Source organism: Scyliorhinus canicula, chromosome 3 (genome assembly GCF_902713615.1).
Source record: "Scyliorhinus canicula chromosome 3, sScyCan1.1, whole genome shotgun sequence".
Classification (NCBI taxonomy): Eukaryota; Metazoa; Chordata; class Chondrichthyes; order Carcharhiniformes; family Scyliorhinidae; genus Scyliorhinus; species Scyliorhinus canicula.
In genome coordinates this window covers 169,142,355-169,155,198 of record NC_052148.1, presented here as the reverse complement: position 1 = coordinate 169,155,198, position 12,844 = coordinate 169,142,355, and the positions used below count along the sequence as shown (strand labels likewise).

The 12,844-nt window shown below is 48.0% G+C and overlaps 1 protein-coding gene across 1 annotated transcript in view; it reads left to right on the top strand.

Moving 5' to 3' along the window:
* The window catches only part of zgc:158260 (uncharacterized protein LOC571389 homolog), a 41,415-nt gene that overhangs the window by 20,068 nt on the left and 8,503 nt on the right, over window positions 1-12,844 (top strand). Inside the window, exons 5-7 of the mRNA XM_038793042.1 lie at window positions 418-606; window positions 3,844-3,999; window positions 7,169-7,246. Of these exons, the coding sequence (XP_038648970.1) occupies window positions 418-606; window positions 3,844-3,999; window positions 7,169-7,246 (423 nt within the window). The remainder of the gene's footprint in view (window positions 1-417; window positions 607-3,843; window positions 4,000-7,168; window positions 7,247-12,844) is intronic.

Here is a 12,844-nt window from a genome sequence, read left to right as displayed (position 1 = left end):
TTTCAAGAAGGAATTAGATTTAGCTCTAGTGGCTAAAGGGATCAAGGGATATGGGGGAAGGTGGGATCAGAGTATTGAACTTGATGATCGGCCATGATCATTATGAATGATGGAGCGGGCTGAACGGCCTCCTCATGCTTCTATTTTTTTACGTATGTTTCTATGATTCCATCTTCCTCGCTCTGCTCAACTAACTCAGCAAAGGGAAGAGTTTGATTCTAGGACTGTACTGGTTTGTGGGGCACTTTACTACTTAAGCAAAGCCTTTAGCTAATCAGTCAAGAGGATTCCTCCTCCCCCCTCCATTCCCGAAAGAGTCTTGTTTTCGGCTTTACTTACTTTGTCATTAGTTTACGTATCAAAATTTATGCAATGATAATTACATAGTTCATTTCATAAATTGCTTGTGCTATAAAGGGTGGAGAGAACAACAACATAGAAGAGGCTACGATCATGGGCCTTTTTGCCAGCGATTATGAAACCAGTAATTCCCTTGCTATTCCCATCAAAGTAATGGAGCTGACTAATATTCCTGGAGAATTAAGGATGATAGTTGGAGTCCCTCCACCAAAACCTTCAGCTAAGATCCGTAAAACCACTGACTTGGTAAGTAGGCATTTACAATTTACTAAAAATTTGCTTCTTGAAAAATGCTGAGAACTTCTTTCACTATTTAATGTTTAAAAGGGAATGAAACATGGGCAGAATACTTTGGGAGAAAAGGTTCTCAAGTTTCTCCTGATATCCCCCTGTTTCTGTTGGGGATTCCACTGATCTTTGGCCTAAGTTATGGCAGGCGATTGGGAGAACTTGCAAAAATTCCTGATGTTTGTTTAATCACCTAAGATCTGCCTGCAAATAAATGGTTGTTTTATTTTAATCAGAATTTCTATTATCTGTCCTGGAGCTGCCATTTAAAGGCACCAATGGGAATCAGCCATGTGCATTCTGAATCATTTTGATAGAAGATGCAATTTGGTTCAAACTAAGAAAACATAGATTCCACACACTTTTTCTGTCAGATTGTTTCTCCTTTTCAAGTATGGCGATTGTCGAGCATATCAATTCCTCTGCATTTGGTGTGCATCTCACACTTTCTGCCTCAGGATTATGGAGCGGGATTCTCCGCCGGCGGGATTCTCCATTTTGCCGGCGCCCGGCGGTTTCCTGACGACGTGGGGCTGCCTCACAATGGGAAATCCCATTGACCGGCCGGCGTAACAGAGAATCCCGCCGCCGGCAGGTCGGGGCAGAAAAGTGGTGCGGCAGGGCGGAGAATCCTACCCATGACCTTTGATCTGAAAGCAGTACAGGAAGGAAAACTTGTTATTTATTTAAACGGTGGGTGGAATCTGCAATTGTTTTTAAGAAGGTTTGAATATGAGTTTGCATCAGTTGTAAAGGGATCAGTTGTAAGTTTCTTGGATAATAAGAAATAATTGTCCATGTGATCTGGTAACCCTTAACCTGGAAGTGGTACCAACAAGAAGAAAGTTAAGAAAGAAGTGTGTAGCCAGCAGACACAAAAGAGAGCTACAAGTCGAGGAGTTGGAAGGTAAAGACAATTAGCACACAGATGCAGACACAACAAGAAAGCAGAGACAGAAAGAGTAACACAGAAAATCAGTTTTAGAGTTGTCCAATCTAAGAAAACACAATGCCAGATTTTGCACTCTTAACTGATAGAATATTTCTCCTTTTTGAACATGGTAATTGTGAAGCATATCAACTCCTCTACATTTGGTGTGCATCTCATGCTCGTCCGAACTGAAAAGTTAAGCCATCAAATCCTGAAATTTAACTGATCAATATTTATAGAGAAAGATTAATTTTTGGCTGTAGACCCTTCCCAAAAATTCTTTGCCCTTCTGAGATGGTACCAGATTAAATATGAACCATAACTTTAAGGGCAGCACGGTAGCATTGTGGATAGCATAATTGCTTCACAGCTCCAGGGTCCCAGGTTCGATTCCGGCTTGGGTCACTGTCTGTGTGGAGTCTGCATATCCTCCCCGTGTGTGCGTGGGTTTCCTCCGGGTTCTCCGGTTTCCTCCCACAGTCCAAAGATGTGCAGGTTAGGTGGATTGGCCATGATAAATTGCCCTTAGTGTCCAAAATTGCCCTTAGTGTTGGGTGGGGTTACTGGGTTATGGGGATAGGGTGGAGGAATTGACCTTGGGTGGGGTGCTCTTTCCAAGAGCCGGTGCAGACTCGATGGGCCGAATGACCTCCTTCTGCACTGTATATTCTGTGATAACTTCCTGGTTCCCAACATTACATTTGGGGCATACCTCAATGATGTGCTGGAGAATCCCTCTGGGATTGTGATGAATGTACCTCACCTAATGCATGAGCTGTCTGTACTGTCTGTAAAATGATGTGACCCATGACCTGGAAGTGATGATACGGGCTACTTCCAGGTACTGTACTGGAACCCCGGTGGGCTCCGCCTCTGCTCCACCCTCACCGGGGCCATATATAGTCCGGCCACCTGTGGGTGGTACTCATTTGTACAGCCGACTCTAGCAGGAGAGTTCATGGATATTAAAGCCTAATGTTCACTCGTTCTCACGGTCTCACAGTGAATTGACGGTATAACTGGGATGTTCTCAGGTGAGGATTTACCCAGGAATTGTCCAGAATGGCTAGTTTCCTTTGGACAATTGTGCTACACTGGGAATCATCCGACAAAAAGTATAAACCACTAACTTCTGATGTTTCTACCAGTTTTACGCTCATAGTTACTCTGACAGAGTCAGAAGGAACCAAAAAGCACGTCTAACATCACAGTAACTATTAAAAATCCCAGCATGGGACACCTGCACATCGGCGAACCCCCCCCCCCCCCCCTTAGGGGATCCCCCCCACACCAACCTCACACTTGATCCTCCAGGGGACCTCCCACACCACCCCTATCCCTGCCCCCCACTCGTGGCCCGATACTGGACACCGCATTCCCCCAGTCTGACCCCTTTTACCACCCCATGACACCCATCTCCACTCAAACTGGGAACCTGTTCCACTCCCCCTTTGCTTCTGTTGATCAACATTCCCCCCCTCAGTATCCCCGTCGAACCCTCCACCTCCTCTCTCTCTCCTGGTCAGACCCTGCTCCGCCCTCACCTCTCCCTGTCTGACCTCAACTTTCCACTCCAAACCCCCTTTTCCCAGTCCAACCACCTCCTGCAACAGGTCTCCACTACCGCACTGACTTCCTCCCCCACCCCCAAACCGGGTCTCCCCTGCTTTTCTGACCCACCCCCATATGGTCTCCCGCCCTCCTTCCTGGGTATCGCTCCATTCTCTAAGGGTCTCCCTCACACCCAAACAGGGACTCCTCCCTCCCCACTATGTCTGCACCTCACCTAAGGGTCCTCCCCCCTTGGGTGTACAGATCTAGTCCACATTGATTAAAGATTCAATGTCTCCCCACCAAACTGGACACAGTATGAGGCTGTGAAATGAAAATGAAAACCGCTTTATTGTCACAAGTGGGCTTCAATGAAGTTACTGTGAAAATCCCCTAGTCGCCACATTCCGACGCCTGTCCGGGGAGGCTGGTACGGGAATCGAACCGTGCTGCTGGCCTGCTTGGTCTGCTTTAAAAGCCAGCAGTTTAGCCCAGTGAGCTAAACCAGCCCCCTTTAGCAAGACAAATGGAATGTTTGCTTTTGTGTTATCTTTCTGCATAACTGCTGATTCATATTTACATTAAATACATTAAATAAGATAAAACTTGAGAAAATAATTTGCATTTATATTGTATAGGTAGCTTGCATGTCTTCATATAAAATAACAAAGAAAAAATGTCTTTAGCTTTGAGTTGTGTTCATTTATTGTCAGGAATCCACTCAGGTGAATGGGTTTAAATGTATATACGGAGCATGGTACATGAACCCAAAGACATGGAGGAAAAGAAAAGTTGATGAACCTCTCTTAGATCCCAGTTCTGTGGCTCTGCAAACTCAATCGCATTTACCTGAAGGAACTGGAGAAATGGTAATAATTTACCTTTATTTTAGCAAATTAATAAATAAATCATCCGATTTTGGGTGTCTTTTGTAAAACTGTTTTAATCTAACAGATTTTTCTATTCAATAAAAAGGACCATCTGAAAGGAGCCAGAAATTCCCGATGTAAATAAGTCGCCTGTATCTTTCTTGGTGGCACCAGTTTAATAACCTTGCTTTTCACCTATATAAATAGCATGGTCGTCCTGTACAAACTAACTTCCTAATGCAGAGTGCACTGTTTAAAGGAAGACTCCAGGCAAAGTTTTTAGAGCAGGGAAAATAAATCCAAGGAAAGCTCATAAATTCCGCTGGTCGTCGTGGTTCCCATTTTATGAAAACTAGTTGCTTCGCATTGCCTGGCGTTCTTCCATAAAAAATAAGAACACAAGGACTGGGAGCAGGATTAGGCAATTCAGCCCTTCAAGCCTGCTCCGCCATTCAATACTACCATGGCCCCATCGCCATCATCCTGCCCTTTCCCCATAACCCTTCATCCCATTATTAATTAAAAACCTATCTATCCCATCCTTAAATTCTTTTAGTTTTCTGGCATCCTCTGCACTGTGGGGTAGAGGATTCCACAGATTCACATCCCTCTGAGTGAAGTAATTCCTCCTCATTTCCATTGTAAATCTGTCACCCCTTAGCCTAACAGTATGGCCTTTTGTTCTAGAATGTCCAACAGTGGAAAACATCTGCTCTACCTCTACCCTGTCAACCCACTTTAGCATCTTACACACCTCAATTAGATCTCCTTTCATTCTACTAAACTCCAGCGAGTACAGGCATAAACTGCTCAACCTCTCTTCATAAGACAAGTCCTTCATCCCTGGAGTCAACCTAGAGAACCTTCTCTGAACTGCCTCTAATGCATTTATGTCCTACCTCAAGGGGTCCAAAACTGTGAGCAGGACTCTAGATGAGGCCTCACCAACACCCTATACATTTGCAACAGCACTTCTCTATTTTCATACTCTATTCCTTTAGCAATGGATACCATTTACCTTCCTCATTACCTGCTGCACCTTTATACTAACTGGCTGGAATTCATGCACAAGGCCACCCAGATCCCTCTGTACCAATGCAGTTTTTCTCCATTTAGAGAACAGGTTGCTTTTTTATTCTCTTGCCCAAAAAGGATGACCTCACACTTATCCACGTTAAATTCCTTCCATCTGCCAAATTTTGGGCCACTCACCTAATTTATCCATGTCCATTTATACATTTCTTGGGAGCGATTTTCCAACAACCTGGCGCAGATCCTGCTATGTCGGGGAAATTTTGGGAGAGGCCTGAATAGGATTTGCTCCGGGCGCCAAACAGTTTGCGATGTTTCTGGGCCCAGCGAGAGTGTGAATCAAAGTGTCAGGCTGGCATTTTTCCCACAGTGAGGATCGGGCCTGGGGGTGCCCTGGGTGTGTGAGGTGGAGGTGCGGAAGGGCCCCAAGGACCCCCTTATAGGGGAGTTGGGGATTTTGGGATGGGGGGGGGGGGTTCGGGGTCACGTCGGCGGGGGAGGGGGGTTGGTCCAAGGATCAGGACACCATTCAAAAATGGCGTTCCGATTTCCTCCTGCACTAAAGAGTTTCAGCGAGTTACAATTTGGTTACATCGTGCCCTTGATGCGAATCTAGAGTGAATACTGGGGGGAATCGGGGAAAGTTGTTGAGCGGGGGTGGGAGTTCAAGCAGCAGGGATACAGGCACAAAATACAGACAAGATACACACCATTTTGCAGCCGCTGATGGGTATCAGCAATCGGGCCTTAGAGGTCAATATATTAGACCATGCTCATCGGCAGAAAAACATTGAAAGGGGCCATGCCGCACATCACAGGACTGTAAAATCTGAGACTCTGCTCCATGACCATCATAGTTACCTCGGAGCCCATGACCCCAATGGATTGTCCAGTGACCGCATTGGGGGTCACAACCCACAGATGGGAACCCCTTAATTAACCAATTGTCTCTCTCTAATGGAAAGAGGTGTCTATGGTCTTTCATGAACTATGGCTAATTACCTACACGAGAGTAAGAAGGCAGCAGTTGTTGCAGCATCTTTTCCTGCATTACTCTTTTAAACAATAATTTTAGAGTACCCAATTATCTTTTTCCCAATTAAGGGGCAATTTAGTGTGGCCAATCCACCTAACCTGCACATCTTTGGGTTGTGGGGGTGAAACCCACGCAGACACGGGGAGAATGTGCAAACTCCATACAACAGTGATCCAGGGACGGGATTCGAACACGGGTCCTCAGCACCAAAGGCAGAAGCACTAACCATTGTGCAGCGTGCCGCCCAATATTAAAATTACTCGATGGGACTGAATAGTCAGTCACCTTGAGTAAGTTGGAGAATAGTAATACTTAGACATGAGGACTGGTGAAAGGGAGAAGCAAATGGAAAAACAGGAGTGCAGTGTTGGAACCAACAATTCTACAGACACGTGCTTGTAGGATTAGAATAGCGGTTTTAATATACTTACAACAGAGCCAGCCTGTTAGCCGTTGAACTTTCGGTGAACTGGCCGGCTGACCCTGTGGCACTGATCTTTATACAGCAGCTCCCGGGGGAGGAGTCCTGGGCGGAACCAAGGGAGAAGCCCCGTACAACTCTCAAGCATTCCCAGAGCTCATCCCCCTGGAGGTCAGATAGTGCAACTGCACTTACAATATAGACATATGTATATACAGGTTATAATCCGGTATGAATCACATTCACCACATTCACCCCCTGTGAAAGAAATCGAGTCCAGCGGTGGTGGTGGCTCACAGAGTTAGTCTGTCTGGTGGACGAATTGTTCTTTTCGATCTGCGGAGCACCGGGGTTGCAGCCTCTTGCAGTGGCTGGGTGGGTTGAGAGCTGGGGTACGATGGCAGACTCCGGGGCGGGTCTCATCCGAACTTTATACACCTCTGGCTCGACCGGATACTGGGGGCGCTGGGGGCAGGCTGGTTCTGGCGCGTGGAACCGGTGGGGTGATCTTGCGGAATCGGGGGCGCGAGGGGACGGCAGCATAGGGAACGGGGTAAGGGGTTCCTCAGCGGGGGATAATATAGACATATGTATATACAGGTTATAATCCGGTGTGAATCACATTCACCACATGTAGTGATCAGTAATCCGATCTGTCTCCTTTGCAACTTTCTTTAAAGGATGAAGTAGTAAGAAGGCTTCATGCAACAATATCTTTCTTGAAATACGTTAAGGCTCAAGGACACAGGAAACCAGAGGTAAGGAAAAACTAACAATGTACAAATACATAGCAGCTTGCACAGGCAGAAAAAAGGTGACAACTCCGAAATATTGGCCGATATCTGAAATCACACCATTGTAAAATGTGCTGAATGTAAAATCACAGCTCTGCATAGTGCAGTGAAACACAAATATAAGGCTTTGAACATGAACTCCATGGCCCTTTCCAAGTCTTCCTGCTCATTCGGGTTCTAGTCAGGTGGGCTCTGTGCGCCACTGCGTGAGGCTTGGGCAGCGCAAGAGGAGGTGGAGTTGACCCTGCTCAGTGCTTTGCTCCAGAGTCCCCAACCCACTTCTGTCCCCAATTCGTCCTCCCATTTCTTTCTCGCTTCGTCCAGTGGTAGTCTTGCCCTGTCCAGCAACCATCCGTATATGTTCCCACAATTCCCCCCTTCCTTACTGTTTGTGTTGATTAGTTCCTCTAGTAGGCTATCCCGCGGGGCTCTGGGTACTTTGCTGTCTCCTTGTGGAGAAAGTGTTTAATTTGGAGGTGCCTGAGCTCCTATCCCGTCGACAGGTCCAAGTCCTCCGTCAGCTTGTCCAAGGTCAAGAGTTTGTCCCCTATGTAAAGGTCTCTAACCACTAGCGTCCCCCCTGTCCTGTCTCCATTTTTAAAAGTGGCACCAAGCATGGCTGGCGGGTATTTGTGTTGGCTGCAGATGGGGGCCATGGAGATATCTCGGTTAGACAAAAATGCTGCCTCATTTGGTCTTCAATGTGGCTACCACCACTGGGCTGGATGTGTGCATTGATGGGGGAGATGGGAACGCTGCCGAGACAAGTGCTCGGAGGGTCGCTCCCTTGCAGGAGGACCCGTCCAGCCTCATCCATTCCATGTTTGGTTCTCGTACCCATCCCCTCATCCTCTCGGCTATGGCCGCCAAGTGGTAGTACTGTAGATTTGGCAAGGCTAGACCGCCTATGTTTTTTCTCCTTTGCAGTGTCGACTTAGGGATCTTATGGTTCTTACCCCCCACACAAACGTCATAATCATTTGGTCTACTTTGTGGAAATAGGTCTTGAGGATGAAGATTGGTATGGATCTCAACAGGAAGAGGAACCTTGGCAGTACATTCATTTTCATCATCTACACTCTCTCCTCCAGGGAAAGTGGGAGTGCGTCCCATCTCTGTAGGTCCTTTTTTACTTCCTCTGCCAGACTGGTCAGATTCCACTTGTGGATCTGTTGCCATTCAAGGGCTATCTGGATCCCCAGGTAGCGGAATTTGTTCTGGGCTAGTTTGAATGGTCCCCCCCCCCCCCCCCCCCCCTCCGTTCGGGTTCACCGGGAATGCCCCCCGTTCGGGTTCACCGGGAATGCCTTGCTCTTGCGCAGGTTGAGTTTGTAGCCTGAGGAGGCTCCAAACTCTCTCAGATGTTGCATGATTGCTTTCAGTCTGCTGTGGATCCGAGACGTAGAGGAGCAGGTCATCTGCATAGAGTGAAATTCTGTGCTCTCTGTCCCCTCTTTGGGTACCTTTCCAGCTTTTCACGTCTCACAGAGTGATCACCAGTGGTTCGATTGCCAGGGCGAAAAAGAGTAGGAACAGTGGGCATCCCTTCCTTGTGCCTCTGTGCAGCTGGAAGTATTCAGAGCTGGTGATGTTGGTTTGAACGCTCACCTTGGGGGCGTTGTACATGAGTTGTTCTAGACTTGTACCTAGACCAAGGTACGTTTGTTCCTCAATACTCCCTAGGGACCTACCATTCATTGTGTATATCCTACCCTTATTAGACGCCCCAAAATGCATAGCCTCACACTTATCATGATTAAATTCCATTGGCCATTGCTCTGCCCAATGTACTAGCCGATCAGTATCAGTCGGTAGCCTAAGACTAACCTCCTCACTATCAACAACACCACCAATTTTCATAAACTTACTAATTATACCATCAATAAACAATAATCAGTAACAAATATGTCAATCCCCATATCAATAACAACTATCCCATCCTCCCACCAAACCCCAAACATCTGCCTGCATGTTCACACAAACAAATGACAAAAATGAATTAAGGATCACCATAGTCGCCATTAACACACACAGCTCCCCTCCCCCCAACCCTCCCACCCACCCACCCCAACTAATGTTCGATGTTATCCAGTTCTTGAAAGTGCATAATGAATAATGCCCATGAATTGTAGAACCCCTCCATCCTTCCTCTCAGTTCAAACTTAACCTTCTCAAGAGTCAAGAATTCCAACAGGTCCCCCCCACCACGCCAGGGCACAGGGTGGAGAGGTTGCTCTCCGTCCCATCAGGATCCGCCTTTGGGCGATCAACGAGGCGAAGGCTACAACAACTGCCTCCGCATCCGTTTCCAACCCTGGCTGGTACCGACACCCCGAATATGGCCTCCCGGGGACCCGGGTCCAGCTTCACATGCACCACCTTGGAAATTACCCTAAACACCTCCTTCCAGTAATCCTCGAGCTTTGGACAGGACCAAAAGATATGAATGTGATTACCCCCCACCCCCCCTGCAATGTTCACACACATCCTCTACTCCTTCAAAGAATCGGCTCATCCTCACCCTCGTGAGGTGTGCCCTGTACACCACCTTCAGCTGTATCAGCCCCAACCTCGCACACGAGGTGGAGGCATTCACTCTACGGAGCACCTCACACCAGAACCCCTCCTCCATATCCTCTCCCAACTCTTCCTCCCACTTTGCTTTGATCCCTTCCAGTGGTACCTTCTCCTCATCCAAAATATCTCCATAAACCGCCGACACCAGCCCCTTCACCAGTCCCCTGTCGTCAGCATCTCCTCCAGCTATATGGAGGCCGGCTCTACCGGGAAGCTCTGTATCTCCTTTCTGGCAAAATCCTGAACCTGCATGTATCTAAACATTTCCCCCTGCTCCAGCCCGTACTTCGCTTCCAGCTCCTTCAATCCTGCAAACCGACCCCTAAGAAACAAATATTTCAGTGTCTTAATCCCAACTCCTCCCATTTCCAGAAAATTTCCATCCCTCTTCCCTGGCTCAAATCTGTGGTTCCCCGGAATATTCTTATTAATCTTAACATGCTCTAGAACTTCACTGTTCCAACTGAAATCTCCAGCTACCATCCTCTTCCTTAGTGAATTAAGATGAGAAATATTTATTTAAGACCTCACCCAAATCCTCTGGCTCCATGCGCATATTGCCCCCTTGGTCCCTAATATCCCCACTCTTTCCTTTATCATATTCTTGCTCTTAATATTCTTATAAAATTCCTTGGGGTTTTCCTTAATCCTATCAGCATTCTGAATAACATCTCCAAGGATTATCCAGAGCTGAGTGAAACAAGGATTTTATTGCTATTGTCCTTCACAACGACCTACATGTGCGAGGTTGGATTTTCCATTCTCACAAAGATGAAGACAGCACAAAGCAACCATCTGACCTCTGCACCTGATATGTGCATTGCCCTCTCCTCCCATGAACCTGATGGGAGTGAGATTGTGAGGACTAAGCAGGCTTACCTGTCGCATTAAAGATAAGTGAAAGTGATGTGTTGCGAATGTCAGCCAGCGTGGGTCACAAAGGTCAGCCAGCGCGGGTCCTGAAGGTCGGCCTGTTGGTAAAAGTGGATCTCGGGGAAAAGTTTGTAAATCACTGCTCTATGTATCCAGCAGCCTCCCCAAGGAAACCTCAATGCATGCACACATGTTGGCCACTTCATCATAAAAGTGGGCACTCGCCTCTAACTTGTCTTATCGGTATCCAACAACTCTGCCTGATCTTCCCCTGCCTCTTCTTGATGCTCCACCATAAGTTGGAATGCCGAGTCCAAAGGCTCATCATCTGACTGATACGTCACAGATGCCTCTTTCTCCAGCTGCCCCCAAAAGCCGGGGAGCTTGACTGAACTCGTCCTCTCGTGCTGCAGACGCATGTCCATTTGGTGACAACAGAATTTTGCAACCTCACCTGAAGTAGCATTAAAACTCACCGAGGTGTGTGATGAGACCATCAATTCACGCGACACGTGGTTAGAAGTGAACAGTAGTTTTAATCGTCTTACAACAGAGCCTGCCTGTGACGGGATGAACTCGAGATGAACTGGCAGCAGGCTCACAGCACTGATCTTTATACTTCCGGCTGGGGGAGGAGCCATGGGCGGAGCCAAGGGTGGAGCCCAGTACAAACTCCTCATCTCCCCCTATGGGCAGGGCCGCGTGATTACACACAATCCGGTACAGAGTACAGGCTCAATACATGTGGTACAATACAGTGTGAATTACTGAGGTTTATAATTCACCACAGTGTGTGTACCTGAAGTGATGGAGGGTGTATATCACTGTGACACCTTGAACAGTGTAAAGCTCTCCTCATCCCCTCCCACTTTGCTCCATTCTGGGCTGGACTGAGCTAGGGCTGGAAAGGGAGCCCTCTTCCCTCTCCAGCTTAGGTAGGCCTTGGTCTCTTCGTGGAGGCACCTGCAAGTGAGAAAGGAGAGTGCCAGTTAATAGGACATCGTAAACCCTTTTGACTGTCCTGTGTTTCCTTTTTATCCCTGTCCTACCTGTTTTGATCTACAGTCTTTTGGTTAGCTGCTGCAACAGTGCTACACCCTTTGGGACTTCTGTTTAAATTACAATGTTTGGACATTGGAACATGTCCTGCACTGATGGACGGACCCAAAACATCCCTTTAGGTTATGTGGCAGAACCTGTGATTCGATTTGATAAACTTGGCAAGGAGCCAATCGATGAATGTAGGATTCTCAGCCAGCTCCTTTTACTGCCTGCAATTGGTGGAGTCAGTCAGAAACTTCCAGAAAGAGTTCAATTTTGTCTTCAGTTCTGAAAAGGATTCAGCCAGCTCACAGCTGGAAGGCATTCTCTATTTCTCTGCTCACCCTGCCAGGCAATTTTTGAAGCTGCCAGTCCAACCTGTGCAGGCTCGCTTGTTTAAAAAACAGAGGGAAAACAGACCTGATTAAGAGGGGTGGGATTCGTCCATCCCGTGGCAGAGTGTCCACGCCGTCGTAAACGCCAGCCCGATGACTGATTCTGACCCGCAAAGGTGGACGGCACGGGCGCTGCAAGAAACGCGGAGGGCGTGGTGCCATACCGGCGTCATTCCCGCAATGCCCCCATGACGCAGCACCACATTGCATAAAATGTTCGCGAGCGTCGCAAAGTCCCGAGACTGCCGAGATGCCCCCCCCCCCCCCCCGCCGTGCCGCCCCGAGGTTCAGGGATCATGACCGCGAGACGCTACTGGACGCGGTAGAGAGGAGGGCGATCCTGTGCACTAGACATGGCCACCAGCACCCTGCCAGCACAGTCAGGAGGAATTGGCTGAGGTGGGCAATGCTGTAAGCACGATGGGGCACATTCCACGGACGGGCGAGCAGTGCCGCAAGAAGATGCACGACCTGACGAGTGCAGCCAGGGTGAGTACACTGAGATGTGCCCGTGGCACCACCCGACCCCTACCACACATATGTGACAGTAAACCCCCCCCCCCCAGGAGTGTTGCCAAACCACCCACTTGACCCACATGGGCGGCACGCACCCCTGAGAGCTGCCATGCTCGGGTGCCCAGTGTTCCCATGCCATCATCTGGGCAACATCTGCGTG